We start from the raw sequence: 18,763 nt of genomic DNA on the forward strand, positions 1-18,763 counted from the left end.
ACACTTGGGCAGAAAGAAAGGCAGACAGTGAGACTGTCTTACTGTGTGTCTCACTGTGTGCCTTTCTTTCTGCCCATGTGTCTCACTGCCTGCCTGTCTCCTCTGCCCATGTCTTGAGACAGGCAGGCAGTGAGACACATGGGCAGAAAGAAAGGCAGACAGTGAGACATACAGATAGTGGGACACATGGGCAGTGAGACACACGGGCAGAGATATAGGCAGTTGTTGGGAGTGGTTTATAAAACTTGATAAGTGGGCGTGGTTTATTAAATTTGATAAGTGGGCGTGATTTTTTTAACATTAATAAGTGGGAGTGGTTTATTAACCTTGATAAGTGGGAGTGGTTTATTAACCTTGATAAGTGGGCGTGGTTTATTAACCTTGATAAGTGGGAGTGGTTTATTAACCTTGATAAGTGGGTGTGGTTTATTAACCTATGTTTGAACACACACCAGTTTTTCATAGTGTGATTTCATATTGTTGCCTTTTTGTGTTTTTTTTTAAACCCATGGCACTACAAAACCTAAAATTAGACTGTGCCAATATTTGAACTAAAGCTGTAACTTCACTGAGTGAACTCCGAACTGCAATCTGCTGCCACGTCTTCCACCTTCTACGCAATCGATTAACGGCTGAAAATGTAAACTCTGTGCATGAACAGATGCTGGTCTCCCATGAGGAAATCATTTATTTAAAGACCTCCTACTCAGCGCTATCCCATGGGCAGCAGCAGCAGTGGTGGGTGCAGAACGGTCTTACCTCCTGGCAGTGGGAAATGGGAATCGTCATTGTCGTGACAGAATAGCTGAGATCCAGGCACCACATGATATTGTTATAAAGTCTGTTGGAATAAGTTGCAGATCCCATTGTGAATATATCCATTTCTGGAGTCCATCTTTCCTTGTGAGAAGTCGACTATGTCTCACCTGGCAATTCCAATCCTCACACCAGGAGAGATCTTCATCACCAGAACATACTAATCCTCATTACTGCCTCATAGACTCTATACTATAAATGATACATAGAGACTCATAAACACACACAGACTCCATTCTATATCTATAGTATATCTACACACTCCTTGTTTTCAGAAGCTCGTTGTGAATTCGCTCTTCTCCCTAATAGAGTTTACACCTGCTGTGACTTAAAACGACTCATATGATTAAAATTCCATAATTTCTCTGTTCCCATATGATTCCTTGAGGAACACGTATCGAAGGTTTGAAATGTTCTCCTAATGAAAATACTCCTATTGATCCCTGAATGATAAAAAGGAAGTGTTAGCTCTACAGTGCGAGTATCATCTGAGAGAGAAATGAACAGACTTGAGCTCTTTTTTCTCATTAGGTTTTCTGATGCTAAAGAGGTTTATAACAGATCGGCCCACGCAAAGAGCGAGTCGGACGCGTGTTTAAATGTCACTGCTGTAGAGTGGATAAGCTGCAGGGATTAAAAAAACGTGTGATGCCTACAAACACGCAATGGCATGTTTCTTACCAAACGAGTCCCAGTTCAGTTCGCTTGTGGGGATCTGTGAGGTTTCTCTCTCCCCCTTCTCTGTCTCTCTCTCTTTCTCTCTCCCTTGTCCACTCCTCTTTCTCGGTCTCCCCACTCTTTCTGTTCCCTGCCTTTCTTTCTGTGTATCTCTCTCTTCCCCCTCTCTTTCTCTCCCTCTCTGTCCCCCCCTTCTCTCTCTGTCTTTCTCTCTTCCCCTTCTCTTTCTCTGCCTCACTCTCTTCCTCAATCTTTCTCTCCCTCTCTCCTTTTCTCTCCATCTCTTCCCCCTTCTCAATAGCATTTTAAACACGGATATATCAAACATTTTTAGACTATATTCATTCCCCAGGATGAGAAAGTCCTTGTAAAATAAACCTGGATGTACTCTAGGAACAGGTACTGAATCCCTGAGCATTCTCAGCTGACCATCTAACTCACCCCCTGCATGAAAACCTTCTGGAGCGAGCTGCTGATCTGATGGTATGTGACGGCCTGCATCCTCGAGCCTGAACTCAGGTCACTGCATAGGTGTGGAGGCATCTGTTAGTAATACCACAAACACCAATCAGCTCCCTGCTTGTTATTTTCCATTCATGGTTACAGATTACAGAGGCTTCAAGGGCAAGTTTGTGGCCATATGGTGGTTTCTTACCAGTTTCCTTTCATCCCAGTGCATTTTATTTCTTTTATTTTTTCTAAAAACTCTTAGAAACAGTCCTTAGAACCATCACACCTCTGTTGTCTCCACACATACAGTACACACCCTTCCTCCCAGCCAGTTTCTCTCCTCTGAGAGCTAATATCACTTTGATTTTATGCTTTCATTTCACATAACATTGCCCCGGCAATCGAAATTCTCCATAATGTAATCTCCTAGTTCGCTGAACACTAAGTATTGATGTACGAACCATCAACTCAGTGGTTCGGATCAAATATCTCAAAGCGGGTACGGCAGAAAAACCTGTTTAAGTTTGGCCTTAAAAATATCGCACCGTGTTAAACAAAAAAAACACTCCGTTTATCAGTCTTTAAATTTCATGCTTTTATTTACCACATCTCCAAACTGAAATGAACGGAACCTTCAATTACCAGAAAAAAAATGATGTTTTTGTTTCAACCTTGAGGAGTTTCAGTGTGTATGTGGTTTACTTCTTTCTCGGGACAGACCAGTTTTAGCTACAGCTAACTCTACAAAACAAAAAACAATCAAAACAAAACAAAAATACAGCTGTCTTCATGGATAAAATTTAGACCCAAATGCAGGAATAGCTAAAAAATATATATTTATTTCGTAACATGATTTCGTTTGTAAAAACAAAACAGCGCACACGAAGCCGAAACAACAAACGTCAACATATCGACGAATCAAACAATTATTTGACTTATTATTTGTCTTAATGATTGTTTTACATCCAACTCCAAGTTATTCTTATCTTTGACTGAACTGTTGCTATAGAAACAATAACGTTATAACATAAACCGGCAATATTGTTGATAGCGAGTCATAGTGGAAAAGTTAATCAGCCTTTTGACCAATCAGACTTGGGATTTTAAGAGCACCTTGGTATATACGGTGTGATATAAACGGCGAGAGTTTGATTAAATAAAATTAAGATTTGCCAATGGAAACCAAAATCAGGAAGCATTACTATATAACGTCTTAAATTAACTTTTAATTTTAAACTTATTACGAGGCTTCATTTATGGGGGCTTATACAAGATGGTAAATTGACTCTGGCCTTGTCACACCCCAAGCAAAATCAATCCGTAACATTACTGCATTCCACACTCTTCTTCCCATGCTTCTCTTCCTCTTTGATTGAGCCGTAAAAATAGCCAGAACGGTTTACTAGGATTCAGTCAGACAGTGTTTGATTGGGAACATAAGCAAAATCTTTTATTCCAAATAAACAGATGAATGCAGATATGTACAAGAAGTGACTACCATTTTTTTGGTGAGAAAAAACATGTTATTTAATGTTGTTAGTTAACCGCCTGCTAATTGTTTTGTGAAGTTTTGAGGCCACACCTACTTAGTTAACCGCCTGCTAATCATTTTGTGAAGTTTTGAGGCCACACCTACTTAGTTAACCGCATGCTAAGCATTTTGTGGAGTTTTGAGGCCACACCTACTTAGTTAACCGCCTGCTAATCATTTTGTGGAGTTTTGAGGCCACACCTACTTAGTTAACCGCCTGCTAATCATTTTGTGAAGTTTTGAGGCCACACCTACTTAGTTAACCGCATGCTAAGCATTTTGTGGAGTTTTGAGGCCACACCTACTTAGTTAACCGCCTGCTAATCATTTTGTGGAGTTTTGAGGCCACACCTACTTAGTTAACGGCCTGCTAATCATTTTGTGAAGTTTTGAGGCCACACCTACTTAGTTGACGGCCTGCTAATCATTTTGTGAAGTTTTGAGGCCACACCTACTTAGTTAACGGGCTGCTAATCATTTTGTGAAGTTTTGAGGCCACACCTACTTAGTTAACAGCCTGCTAATCATTTTATGGAGTTTTGAGGCCACACCTACTTATTAGAATAGACGACTGGTAGACAAAAATCATCTTGGAGAAAATCAACAGCAGTACAGGATATGAAAAGACCATGCGGAAAAGCTGAAAATGTGGCGGAAGTCGAAACAGCCTTGAGGCTTTCAATGTGGAACTCGCCACAGCAAGAGAGAAGCTCAGATCATTAGGATCGAGTCTGTTAGAAATAGTTAGAAATACCAAGGGTTCACACCAAACAAGGGGAATCTGCTTTTGGCTATTATGCTGCCCGCAGTTGGAATCAGCTTCCAGAAGAGATCAGATGTGCAAAAACATTAGCCACATTTAAAGCTACGCTCAAAACTCATCTGTTTAGCTGTGCATTTTCTGAATGAGCTTCTGTGCTACGTCCGAACTGATTGCCCGGTATAATCCTTTCCTTTTTTTTTTTTATGTTTTAATTTTATTTTAAAGCAATTTGTAAATCATTTTAAAAGTTTTTTAAATTCTTTGTTTTATTGTTGTGATTATTGTTTTATTATTTTACTTTCTTTTACGTAAAGTACGTTGAATTACCGTTGTGTATAAAATGTGCTATATAAATAAACTTGTTTTGACTAAACAAATACACAATAGACTTTGTATATTGTGTTACACAACAGCAGAAACAACAAGAGAAAAATCAATAAAATAAAAATAACAGACTCCATACATAATAAACCACAGTCAAGGACACAGCGACTTTGCAAAACTGCTTTCTGCTGCGTTCTGCGTTTAAGAGCCACAGAAGATTAATCCACAATTCATCATAAACTTTTAAGGTTGCAAAAACGTTCACGCACGATAAAGAGCCCGCGTTTGATTTTAAAGCTCCATGAGGTTTAAAAAAAAAAATCACAAACCTCACTCTCACTCATCTTCTACCGCTTATCCGAACTACCTCGGGTCACAGGGAGCCTGTGCATCTCAGGCGTCATCGGGCATCAAGGCAGGATACACCCAGTACGGAGTGCCAACCCATCGCAGGGCACACACACACACACTCATTCACTCACACAATCACACACTACGGACAATTTTCCAGAGATGCCAATCAACCTACCATGCATGTCTTTGGACTGGGGGAGGAAACCTGAGTACCCGGAGGAAACCCCCGAGGCACGGGGAGAACATGCAAACTCCACACACACAAGGCGGAGGCGGGAATCGAACCCCCAACCCTGGAGGTGTGCGGCGAACGTGCTAACCATTAAGCCACCATGCCCCCAATCACAAACCTAAAATATGAAATTTCGAACAGATTCAAATGATTATGAAGTCTTATAAAGTGGTAAAAAATAAACTTTTATGGACTCATTTACAATGCAGATTAAATTACGTCTGCTTCATAGTTGTTTGCTTGTTTTTTTTTTCCATAGCAGCCAAAGGAAATGAGTATTATCTTCTCAAATCATTTCAAATATCGATCCCTGGGCTACATTAGTGAGCCACCGGGGATATTAAGCAGCATTCGTGTATATTGCATGGGAGTATGCCGAAATAAAGCATGCTCCAGAGAAAAGCTTCACCATAAAGCTCCTATTGAGATGCCTTCAAGCTAAACTACCCAATCGATACGAAAGCAAAGGGAAGTTAGTGGAGAAATCAATAGTTCTCCGGAGGAGAAATATGTTTCTGCCAAATCCGTCAGGGGTCTGATAAAAGCTGTGGCGTGCCGCCGTTCCAAGCAAACAGCCTCATGAGGTGGTAGGAGATAACACAGGTAGGTATGTTGTTTTTTTTTTTTACATGAGTTCTAACAAGCATCATTAAGCCTTTATGTACTTATAGATTTATTTATTTTGATTCGTCATCTCTGACGGACGTGTTGCTGCCAATTCTGTGTTTAACACCGTTATTGTTCATGTTCACACAAGCATTAACCCATCCTCTAATCCAAACATCTCTGTCTGTAAATAATCTGACAAAGGCAGTATTTGCAGCTGGATTGCTCAAAAGTGTTTGATCATAATTAGCCCTAACCTAATCACACACTACAGATAATTTAGAGATACAAATCAGCTGGGCCGGTGTCAGCAGTGGGCAGGGTGGGCTTAGCTCACCCAATTTGGGGCTTGCCCACCCAAGTAAAGACAAAGACAAAGTGAGAAGATAATTGGTTGAAACCAGTGCTGCCACTTAGCCTATAAAGCATGCCTTTGGACTTGGGAAGGAAACCCAGAGAAAAGGGTGGAAACAATGGAAAAACACCACCACCACCCCCAGACACACACATGATGAAAACAGTAATTAAACCCGCAGAGGTTCAAGGCAAACATGCTAACCACTAAGTGTAAGGACTCTGGCCACGTGCATCTGTTTATGTTTCTCATCACGTGTCTGCCCCGCCTTCGTCTGTTCCTCCCTGTCATCACACCCGATCCTTATTGTGTCATTGTCCTTTTTGTATTTAACTGTGCCGCGTTGCCTTGTGCAGCGCGGCATCTACTGTGGTCTTAGTTCTGTTTAGTCCCGTCTCGAGTCTGTGTTCCTGTTTTGTGTTCTGTCATTAAACCCTGTTTATTTATGCTATCCTGCGTTTGGGTCCGCTCTGTTCCGTGTTCATTACAGAAGATGCCGCCACATTAGGACCCAGTGGGATAGCAGCAACCTGGACCGGCCGACTGGGAGTACTTTTTTCCTGTTTGTTTTTTTCCCCCCTGGACTTGGTGCGTTTGGTGACATTGGTCCGCATTTTTTCGGTGAGGGACGCCGCCCCGCTTCCGGTTTCTCTGCGGGGGGCGCCGCCTCACTTCCTGGTTGCGGGCCATGTCGCCAGCCCGAGGTTTGTTCTGTTTTTCGGTGTCCTGTGACATCGCCCCGCACTTTCCGGTTGGGGGCGTCGCTTCACAATTGGTTTCCGTGGAGGACGTTGCCCCACTTCCTGTCCGCGGGGGGTGTTTAAGGCCCGCGTTTTTCCCTGTTTTTGGACTTCCCTGTTCTGTGGAGGATTTTTTTTTCCTCCCTCCCTCCCTTTCCTGGACTCTGGGGGTGGATCTGGCCTGGGTGCATCGGGGGTTGTGCTCGGCCCTTCAGCTCGGCTGTGGACGTCGCCTGGCCCTTCAGCTCGGCTGTGGACGTCGCTCGGCCCTTCAGCTCGGCTGTGGACGTCGCCTGGCCCTTCAGCTCGGCTGTGGACGTCACTCGGCCCTTCAGCTCGGCTGTGGACATCGCTCGGCCCTTCAGCTCGGCTGTGGACGTCGCTCGGCCCTTCAGCTCGGCTGTGGACGTTGCGCGGCCCTCTCTGGCTGCGCCGCCATGTGCCTTGCTCCCCCCACCTGCCTCGCCGTGTGCCTTGCTCCCCCCACCTGCCTCGCTGTGTGCCTCGCTTCCCCACCTGTCTCACTGTGTGCCTCGCTACCCCCACCTGTCTCGACGTGTGCCTCGCTACCCCCACCTGCCTCGACGTGTGCCTCGCTTCCGCCACCTGCCTCACCATGTGCCTCGCTTCCCCCACCTGCCTCGCTGTGTGACTTGTTTCCCCCACCTGCCTCACCATGTGCCTTGCTCCCCCCTCCCGGACCCGTCGGGACTGCCTGGACTGATTGGCGCGTCGGGAGCCGCGCCTTGGGGGGGGCTCTGTAAGGACTCTGCCCAGACTCTGGCCACGTGCATCTGTTTATGTTTCTCGTCACGTGTCTGCCCCGCCTTCGTCTGTTCCTCCCTGTCATCACACCTGATCCTTATTGTGCTCGCGTCCTCCAAACAGGAAGCAGAACACATCAACACACGTACTCTCTCTCTCTGAGTGCAGGGTGTGTTTCTGATAAAAGATTAGAGAATCCTAAATTCAAAGCGTTAGCCGCTCAGAGTTGCTCATTAATCTGTGTTAATAATTAATCATGCTGAAAAAAAAATACACTTGAGACCTCTTTCCTCTCGCGATTCGTCATTATTTGTCACTTACTCATGTATAGGGTAGTAATAATGAGGATGTGATGGAATTGGCCTGCTTTTCTTCATTTTATTTCATGTTGCACTGTCAGGCATAGTGTGCTAGTCAAATGATCAAACAGGAAACGCATATGACTGCTGTAAGGTTAATCCGTTTAGCACTGTTCACTTTAAAAGTCTTATTTATCTACAGTACAGAGTGTGGCATGGTGCAGGCATCACGTCTTTTGTATTGCTTAATTGTTGAAACACTATCTGGGGTAGAAACGTAACGGCAAAGAAAAGTCCATGGCTTAATAACAACAATAATTGTTATTATTAATAAAAGAGTGTCCATTATTTTTCCAGTCCCACCTACTTGAACACAGACGGCAACCTCCATCCTTGTTCTGACAAACATCTTGTTTGATATATGATGCAAGAAACGTCAAAATGACTCACTTGTTAGTCAAATATGTTCAGCTGGTGGTGCTACTGTAGATTTTATCCTGTCTCAGTGTCGATACACTGAAAATACCCTCTGGTTAATATTTCATCCACATCCTGTATTTCTGTTGTGTCCTTCATGGATCAAGTTTATTTTGGCAAGTTTTCAAGCCCTCGGTTTGTGTAAAGATGATTAACCCCTTTCTGGGCTTAAAAGCAATGAAATGCTTTTTTTCAGGATGGCTTCAATTTAATGACTTTAACTGAATGATTCCTGGCATGAAAACAGTGACTCTACATCAGCCAACGTCGTACGCTCAGAAACCTTTTAGGAATTTTTTCTTAAAAGCATACAAACATGATAACAGTTGGTAACTCCCACGATTCCTCAAAGGTTCTCTGGAGAGCATCTCCACAGTGGCTCTACTTGGAACCTTCACAAAGATGCTGCACAGGTAAATAAACTCAATCCCTTCAATAACCAGGAGATGCCTTTTCATGCTTGAAAGATGGCTCATAGTTTTAGAAGATGTTTTGATGGGCAAGCAAACAATAACATAAAGGAGAGCTCAAAAAAATATTAATGAACAGAAAGATTCTGAGCTTCAGCAATTATAAATAAATGGCAACAAACCTGAAAGAGGTCATAACCTGTTCATTTTCACCATACTAGAGAGTTTGATGATGATGATGGCCCCAGGGGCTACCAGATTGGCAATTAACAGGGCACAGAAAACTTGGTTCTTTCTATAAACACCAGCTGTTGGAAAATATTGGATGTGATGGTGTCGGAGGGAAGGGGGTATATGGGGTGTGTGTGAAACGGGGTAGAACAGTCTGGATGATAAGAACTGGGCCCACTTTAAGGTCTGGAACTGGAAAACTGATTATTCACTAAAGGTAGAGCATCAGCAGGAATGAAACCCGTAGATAAACTGGTAATATTCAAACTGGCAGAACATCTGCAACAAGTGGACTAATCATCTGAAACCATCATTGACAAGCTGGATGAATAATAAGGTATATAATAATTATGCAAATCCAAGATTTAAATATTGCTAAAGGAAAAGAATTAAGAAATGTGTTTTGTGCTTGAGTTGACTTTTGTGCTTGACTTCTAAAGGTCTGCATTGTACTGTATATATGGTAGCCTTCCTCATCTGGAATGAGTACAAACTTTTTCATGATGCAAGAGAACTGTGTTTCCAGTCTTGGGTAAAGTAGCAGACAATGTGGTTTATGAACATTCGGAGGACATAAGTAACATCGTAGGGGGCACGGTGGCTTAGTGGTTAGCACGTTCGCCTCACACCTCCAGGGTTGGGGGTTCGATTCCCACCCCCACCTTGTGTGTGTTGAGTTTGCATGTTCTCCCCGTGCCTCGGGGGTTTCATGCATGGTAGGTTGATTGGCATCTCTGGAAAATTGTCCTTAGTGTGTGAGTGCGTGAGTGAATGAGAGTGTGTGTGTGTGTGCCCTGTGATGGGTTGGCACTCCGTCCAGGGTGTATCCTGCCTTGATGCCCGATGACGCCCGAGATAGGCACAGGCTCCCCGTGACCCGAGGTAGTTCGGATAAGTGGTAGAAGATGAATGAATGAATGAAAGTAACATCGTACTTACTCCCACAGCCTTGATCATACCTCTTAATTTGCAGACCACGATGAGCTTCCTGCAAATCATGGAAGAAACCATAAGCTCACTGTTTCTTATTAGCAAAATCAAAAATAAAAGCATTCGGTTGGCTTTTATGGGTCAGCAGATTAAAGGACCTTACCAGTCCTACCAGGTCTCTCCCAGGTGGGACCATAAACCCAGAAGAAAGAAGTTTGGTCCCACCTAGAGTCCTGACAGGGGTTATGCCACGCTGGAAACTAGTCTGCTAATACATGTTATGTAACTATGTATGTGGCAAATAAACTCTAGAACCTTTAAAGCTCCCTCATGGTGTGTACTAATCAACTGCTTATTTGTACTACAGTTAGTAAGAATCCTAAGCCAGGAAGGAAACCTGATTCTGTTATTTACTCGACATCACCAACCTGTGCTTAGCTGTGCTTAACACCTTTTGTGTTAGTGATTCATCTTGATCATAGTTACTACACCTTCTTATACAGGCTTACACAAACCGGACAGTTTCTGAAATTTAGAGGAAGACGACGACCAGCAACACTTCAATATCCATCATCATTTTTCCCAATTATGTCAAGATACACATATTTGACAGGCGATAATGGCCGTCTATTTATCTTAATTACTGCCGAAAGGAAGTGAATACAGTGAATCTGATCACCTCTGATACATCATTTGCATTCTTCAGTTCTCGAGTTGCAATTCATTTTAGTTCATTAATTACAACGAGGCTAAACGATCACGCTTTAAATGCAACAACAACAAAAACAACAACACACGCCGAACGATCTATCTATTATCTCTGAAAGTATTTTCTTTCTTTTCTTCCTTATTATGGTCTTCTGTGTTTTTGCAGTTAACCATGGACTTAAAAATAATATACTATAAACAGTGACTAAACCAAAGATTAGCAATTTTATAGATGTCATAAATTATTCATTAATATGGAATGGTTGACCTTTAGCTACAATTAAAGCAATAGATTTACAACAGATGATGAAGTGCAAGCGGGTAAACAGACAACGTTGAGCAATTATTTGTAGATAGAAAAGAAAGTCACCATGCGATGGCTGGAAAAAATCCAGAAATATACAAGCTAGCACTAAAAAAAGGGATGGATTGTTTATAGAAATAAAAAAAGGTAAGATAAAAGCCTTTGGACAGCTTTAGTATTAACTGTAAAATCGAAAATGTGACCAATAAATAAAAAGCCTAATTAGAGAGCTAACGACTTTTCGCTCTTCTCATTACAGTTGATCGAATTATTCCTCAGAAAATCATTTGAAACATTTCCCCATTTGCTATTTTGCAAATGAGATCATTAAAAAAAAAAAATACAAATGATAACGACACGAATAATAAACGAAATTTATACTTTGGCTTCAGTTGCTAGTTGGTTGTGTAAGTTGGTTTCACACTGCGCATATATTAACAAATCATGGTAATACATTCACAAAAAAATACATATATATATAAACATATAAATATATAAACAAACAGTTAACAAAAGGCTGGCTGAAGAATATGTAGACTGAAAATGATCTTTAATGAAGCTACGTTTTCCATCCTTCGGTCTGGAGTGTGGTAAAATAACGACCTCGCCCGTGAAAAACAAAAAGCCAGTGCAAAATAAACGACTTTGTAATGATATAAAGAAGCCAGAGGGAGATTTGATCACATAAAGGACATAAAGGACTTTTAAACCGCCGTATTTAACTGCGTATTGGTGAAGTATTAAGTTCTCCGTGTTTGACCATCGCCTGTTTATTGGATTTCCTTCGCTTATTTTTTGCGATTTTGTACCTTTGCCCTCGCTGACTGTTTACTCTATTTGGATATAAACCGCATATGGATTCTACTCCAAATGCTCTTGAGAGTTCATTACACACCATCACGCTATAAAACGCATTCCTTCATGGACTCTCAGAAACATTTACGGGTGCTGCCTACTGTAATAATTCTCCGCTCCAAAGGTGCCTTTTAGTCTGGAAAGAATTACAGCCTTTATTCCTCCTCAGAAACTAACACCGGGGGATACAGTAAATTCACAGACTCAGAAATCAAACATAATATTAGTGTGTCAGGGATTTAATGACTTAAAAATCCCATCGGAAACCGAGTCCGGTGTGTGAGCCATGTGTTCTTATAATCACCTTACTCACAGTACTTCTCAGTTATCTAGACCTAAAGACCTTTTTTAATGACCTAAAGAGAAAATTAGTCTATGACACTGATTTTGGAAAACCACCGCCTCACTTGCCTCAGTGTTCGTAACATGTCAAAGTTTCAATACGAAAACCGCTGCTGAGCAAAAAGAACATAAAGGTTCTTCTCAGATTTGCGAGAAAACATCTTGATGATCTTGAAGACTTTTGGGAAAATACTCTGTGGACTGACGAGACAAAAGTAGAACTTTTTGGATGGTGTGTGTTCCGTTACATCTGGCGTAATAGTAACACTGCATTTCAGAAAAAGAGCATCATACAGTACTGTACCAACAGTAAAACATGGTGGTGGTACAGTAGAGTGATGGTCTGGGGCTGTTTTGCTGCTTCAGGATCTAGAAGAATTGCTGTGATAAATGGAACCATGAATTCTGCTGTCTACCAAAAAATCCTGAAGGACGATGTCATCTGTTCGTGACCTCAAGTTGAAGTGAACTTGGGTTCTGCAGCTGGACAACGATCCAAAACGCACCAGCAAGACCACCTCTGAACGGCTGAAGATAAACAAAATGAAGACTTTGGAGCGGCCGAGTCAAAGTCCTGACCTGAATCCTATTGTGATGCTGTGGCGTGACTAAAAAGGCGGTTCATGCTCGAAAACCCTCCAATGTGGCTGAATTACAACAATTCTGCAAAGATGAGTGGAAGAAAATTCCTCCACAGCCTCAGCTGTAACAGACTCATTACAAGTTATCGCAAACGCTTGATTGCAGTTCTTGCTGCTAAGTTCTTGCTGCTAAGTGCTTGCTCCTAAGTTATTAGGTTTAGGGGGCAAACACTTTTTCACACAGGGTCATGTAGGTTTGGATTTTGTTTTCCCTTAATAATAAAAACTTTCATTTAAAAACTGCATGTTGTGTTTACTTGCGTTATCTTTGACTAATATTTAAATTTGTTTGATGATCTGAAACGTTAAAGTGTGACAAACGTGCAAAAAAACAAACAAAAAAAAAACAGGAAGGGGGCCAACACTTTTTCACGCCACTGTACATTCATGAGAATAAAATGTCTTTAATGCTCTCTATACTGTACGTCAAGCCACATGCTTTCGAGGAATATTTCAGGGACTTTTTTTCTGTGGTTTGAAAGCAAAGTGACACTGATTTTATACATTTAAAGTTAAGATCAAACCTTTAGAAGCTTAAATCTAGGGATTGAAGATTACGAGTCAAAAATGCTTCATCCTGAAATCAAGCAGTTTCAACTTCTAATTTTTGTAACAATTTGGTACAAATTCCATGTCTAATGCAGATACAAGCTAAAGCAGCATAAACCCACATAATCATCAAGACTGAAATAAATGATACAATAGTGCCCTCTGATGGAGGAAATGAGACACAGCATGAGCTGAAGAGGCTGTTTCAGGGAACCCTGTTCAAGCTGAGAATCGTCTGATTTTGTGAGGAAAATCAGTTCAATTTATGGAGTAAATTAACATTAACACACGTGAAATTAATGTTATCACGTTTCACATGAATCACGTTTCACGTCATTAATTCATTTTTACACGTCACTGACCTGGTCCTGTTTTCTTTTTGGAAATGAAATCTTTTTTTATTCTGTACATGAAATGAACCTTCTCATGTGATCACGTGATCTCTCCTTCAAGGGATATCTCTTTTTTTTTTTTTTTTAACCATATAACGTTTATGACTTTTTCTTTCTAACATTAGAGAGGAATGTAAAGACAAATAGAATATCGTTTAATCTTCCTCTAGAAACACTGAGAATATCAGCACTGGGATAATCAGGAAGCTGTTGTGTACCTTGATGCTTCATCGTGTTGCACCATTTCTTTACCTTTTATTCTTCCATTCATCTTCACAGAGACTTTCATCCTAGCCGAGCTGGAGCTAATCCAAGAAACGCTGAGCAGAAGGGAGCACACACACAAACACATACAGACACACACACACACACTTCCATCCTTCCTTCCTCCCATCATTCCTTCCTTATTCCCTTTGGCACTTCCCTCAACCCAACCTACCTTCCATTGTTATTTACCTCAAACCCTCTCTCTCTACCATCCTCCATCCTTCTTTCATTCAAACTTCCCTTCCTTCCTTCTCCATTCATCCGTCCGTCTATCTAGCCATCCCTCCGTCTATCTATCCATCCGTCCATCCATCCATTCTTCTTTCCTTCCATTCTTCATCTGTCCCTTAACTTCCATCTTTTCTATTTTGTTTCTTCTTTTATTTTCCTTTCTGCATCCCTTTACTTATTTCTTTTATTTATTTCTCAGATTCTTTGAGTACTGCTAAGGTAAGGATTTATGTATTGCGTTATCGATTCTGAGAGAAACGATATATATATATATCGTTTCTCTCAGAATCGATAACTCTCAGAATCTCTCAGAATCGATATATATATATATATATATATATATATATATATATATATATATATATATATACACACACTCACCGGCCACTTTATTAGGAACACCTTACTAGTACCGGTGTGGTCTTCTGCTGCTGTAGCCCATCCGCCTCAAGGTTCGACGTGTTGTGCGTTCAGAGATGCTCTTCTGCATACCTCGGTTGTAACGAGTGGTTATTTGAGTTACTGTTGCCTTTCTATCAGCTTGAACCAGTCTGGCCATTCTCCTCTGACCTCTGTCATCAACAAGGCATTTGCTCCCACAGAACTGCCGCTCACTGGATATTTTCTCTTTTTCGGATCATTCTCTGTAAACCCTAGAGATGGTTGTGCGTGAAAATCCCAGTAGATCAGCAGTTTCTGAAATACTCAGACCAGCCCGTCTGGCACCAACAACCATGTAACGTTCAAAGTCACTTAAATCACCTTTCTTCTCCATTCTGACGCTCGGTTTGAACTGCAGCAGATCGTCTTGACCGTGTCTACATGCCTAAATGCATTGAGTTGCTGCCATTGATTGGCTGATTAGAAATTTGCGTTAACGAGCAGTTGGACAGGTGTACCTAATAAAATGGCCAGTGAGTGTGTGTATATATATATATATATATATATATATATATATATATATATATATATAAAGAATAGCACACACTTCCATCCTTCCTTCCTCCCATCATTCCTTCCTTATTCCCTTTGGTACTTCCCTCAACCCAACCTTCCTTCCATTGTTCTTTACCTCAAGCTTCCCTTCCTTCCTTCTCCATCCGTCTGTCTATCCAACCATCCCTCCATCTATCTATCCATCCGTCCATCCATCCATTCTTCTTTCCTTCCATTCTTCATCTGTCCCTTAACTTCCATCTCTTATATTTTGTTCCTTCTTTTATTTTCCTTTCTGCATCCTTTTACTTATTTCTTTTATTTATTTCTCAGATTCTTTGAGTACTCCTAAGGTAAGGATTTACGTATCGCGTTATCGATTTTGAGAAAAAAAAGATATTTATAAAAAAAAAGAATAACTACAAATGAAATCATATAAAAGATATGATAGAATAGAATAACTCAGGTTTTGTCCACTCGTCTGTCGGCCAGCTGCTGAAATTCAAGCTGAAAACACAAATGAAAGAAGACAGATAAATATCTCCACTTACCTGTTGATTCTACCTTTTTTTTTTTTATCATCCCGTGACATTTTAATTTGCTTTGTAAGTGTTGTGTTTGAAAGACTTTAATTATAAACCCGCTGTGCGGCGTTAAGATCTCAGTGAATTCTGTCACCATTTCCATTGTCACCATCTTACATGTGACTCATCCGGAGTGAAATAACCCAACAATTCCCATGAGGTGCACCCCATAGTGTGAACATGCATGAAGAAAGAAGAAATCACAGTCAGGGGGGAAAATAAAAGACAGAGAAATATTTTCACCAAAAGATTCATTGTTATTTTTTCCCCACGTTTGGTTGGAAATTCAAACAGAAAGCATTCATCCTGATCCGAAAGTACCACACAGACATCTTCATTATTATTTTTTTTTTAACCCTCCCCCAAGAAAGCAGCAGATAATTCACCAGAAACAAACTGAAAGAAAAAAAAAAACAAAACAAAACACAGAAGCTCCTCGTTCAGGGGTTGGAACTTCATTTCTTTGCCCATAGTCTAAGCTCCAGATGGATGAGGTGAAGTGTGTCGAAGGACTCGAGCTGGTCCTATTTAAACCAAGACCCTATCTGACAAGTGAGGAGAGAAAAAAAAAAAAAATCAAATAAAGGAGGAGAGAAACACCAAAGTACAAAAGAATAACTTGGACAGGATACACTTCCATAAACCGAGTGAAGTCTTGGGGCAGTATTCAGCGGTGAGATTCCCACTGCCACAAGTCGTGCTGTAACAGTATTTCAATTCAGTTCCTTTGTAAATCGTGTCCATATTTGAAAAGTGCTGCACCAGTTCCAAGGTCGAATGAGATGTTCCTTGGCAGGGAAGCTTGGAAACGTTAAGTCATTTCAGCTGCAGTCTTTTTAGCGAATACACAGAATTCTTAAAATGTTTGGGAGAATGCAGGAAACGAAACGGACCGAGACTGCACGATGTGTTGGCAACGGTGGTACAAAATGCGAAAAAACGAACAAAAATATCGTATCATTCCCGTTTTCCTTGTCTTTTTTTTTTTTTTTTTTTGTGCACTTGGTGACCACCATTTTCATTCAGATATATTTATAGCCATTTATATATAGATATCTATATATATATATTTTATACAATTAAAAACACCATAGAGATGACAGACTATTTGGTTTCTTTTTTTTTTTTTTCCTAAGTTTCTCATTTTAATAAATGCATATAAATAGTTTTTAGTTTAGTAATCTTTTTTAGTTTTTTTTTTTTCGGAGTTTTTAGACTGTCGCTCTTTAAAAAAAAAAAAAAAAAAGAATTACTATCTCAAACCATCGGCGTTGAGAGTTAATTGGTTTTCAGTATTCCATAGACTCCCATTCATTGATTTTTGGCAGAAACACTCTGCAGCCTTGTTCTCAAGACACAAGGTGTGACAAAGAACCTCTCATTGTCTAGGTTGGGTAGAGTCCTTGTGAATATCTCTGGGATACACTAAATGAGTTTCTGTTGGTCCACTAGGAGCTGTGCCTCCGTTAACAGCTCCGTTGGGGAGAAGAATACAAACTGTCTCTTTCGCCGCGTGAGGATTAGAGAACACGATGTCGTCCTGCTTCATGTTGGTGTTGCTTTCGAGCTTTTCCCGGGGATCCTCTGGCACACGGACGCCTCCGTTCCACTTTTCCCCCACCCTGTCACAGAGAGGATTGACAACCGGGTTGTCCGCTCTACCCCCTGTACCCCCTTGACGTGGTAAACTCTGGTTTGTTCCATCTGCAGAAGTCGTCTGCATACACGAGGTCTCGTCTTGATGCGAGTGGACAGACGGGATGATTGGGATCCGATACGGAGCAGGGGACCTGTTTCCTGGCGAGATGGAGCAAGGGTTCCTGGCAGGCGCCCATGGTTGAGAGGGTTGGGAGGCTTGGAACGTATCCCGGTGCAGGGTGCAATCAGGCTTCATCATATTCCTGCAGACAGAGACAAAAAAGAATGGAACAAAAAGCGATGTTCATAATAGATTGTAGTGTGGGAAGGCAGAAAGATGCACATCTATCAATCAAAAAACAGTCATGCTCTTTTGAAAAGCGTGAGTCATTCAAGCGTGTAAATGAAAGAATTGAATTCCGAGAGACTAAATTGCTACCTTCAATGTTGCTTCAACAAAGGTAAACACCCTCTCAAAAGTGACAAACTGAGTGATGAGGCTTTTCCGGAATGAACAAACGCATGAGAGACCACTCGGCATCTAGTGCTTAATTATGACATTTGTTCAGTACCCGTAAGACGCCCTTCATTTGCATTCTTTCAGAGCTGAATGACAAAACATGACTCGGAGCTTGTTGTCTCTCCTTGAGACGTGCTCACAAATTGATCTGCAGGGATTTTGTACGTGCAACATTTTCATGGTTGATGGAAGGAGAAGAGGTTTGAGACAAACAGACCTTGTGTAACATTATCGCCTCAAATCAGGAATTGTCTACATTGTGTTTGTTGCTTCTTATCTCCCGGTAAGGGACCATAATCCCCAACAAAAATGTTTACCATGTCAGTATTTAACCGTGTCCTTGTCCTTTTGAAATAATAAGATGCAAACATCCATATTAAGGGCTTTCAAACCCTGTAAACAAAAACACTACGAAAAGACACTACGAAGTATGGAGAGCGAGCGAACTCCAAATGTTCACGACCAGTGATGCTTTATTAAATTAATTACTGCTGTATTTACACGTCCACCTCTCTATAATAATCTCGCCGTCTACGTTACATATTTTTTAGTCTTTTCTATGGACCGTTTACTTTTTGAATACAGATCTCTTTCCAGACGACTTTTCCAGACGAGTTCTGTCATAAAACCCGAGCCTCCATTTCCGTAGCACTTTATAAGCAGAGTTAAAAGCAACCTTGGTGTTTCATGACGGACTGAAATTTGTCAGAAATATGAGATTTTGCCGAGAAAAAAAAAAAAAAATCAAACAATCTCCATGATTCTGTCAAATATGAATCCATCCAAACTTCCCATAACTATGAATATATATTTTAGGTTCTGCTCTTAATGAGTT

At 41.1% G+C, this 18,763-nt stretch overlaps 1 protein-coding gene across 1 annotated transcript in view; it reads right to left on the minus strand.

The window, feature by feature from the left end:
* Positions 1–17,042: 17,042 nt before the first annotated feature.
* Positions 17,043–18,763, minus strand: part of LOC132846622 (pro-neuregulin-3, membrane-bound isoform) — a 270,076-nt gene continuing 268,355 nt past the window's right edge. Inside the window, exon 9 of the mRNA XM_060871314.1 lies at positions 17,043–17,671. Within this exon, the coding sequence (XP_060727297.1) occupies positions 17,149–17,671 (523 nt within the window). The 3' untranslated portion in view covers positions 17,043–17,148. The remainder of the gene's footprint in view (positions 17,672–18,763) is intronic.

Source organism: Tachysurus vachellii, chromosome 6 (genome assembly GCF_030014155.1).
Source record: "Tachysurus vachellii isolate PV-2020 chromosome 6, HZAU_Pvac_v1, whole genome shotgun sequence".
Taxonomy (NCBI): Eukaryota; Metazoa; Chordata; class Actinopteri; order Siluriformes; family Bagridae; genus Tachysurus; species Tachysurus vachellii.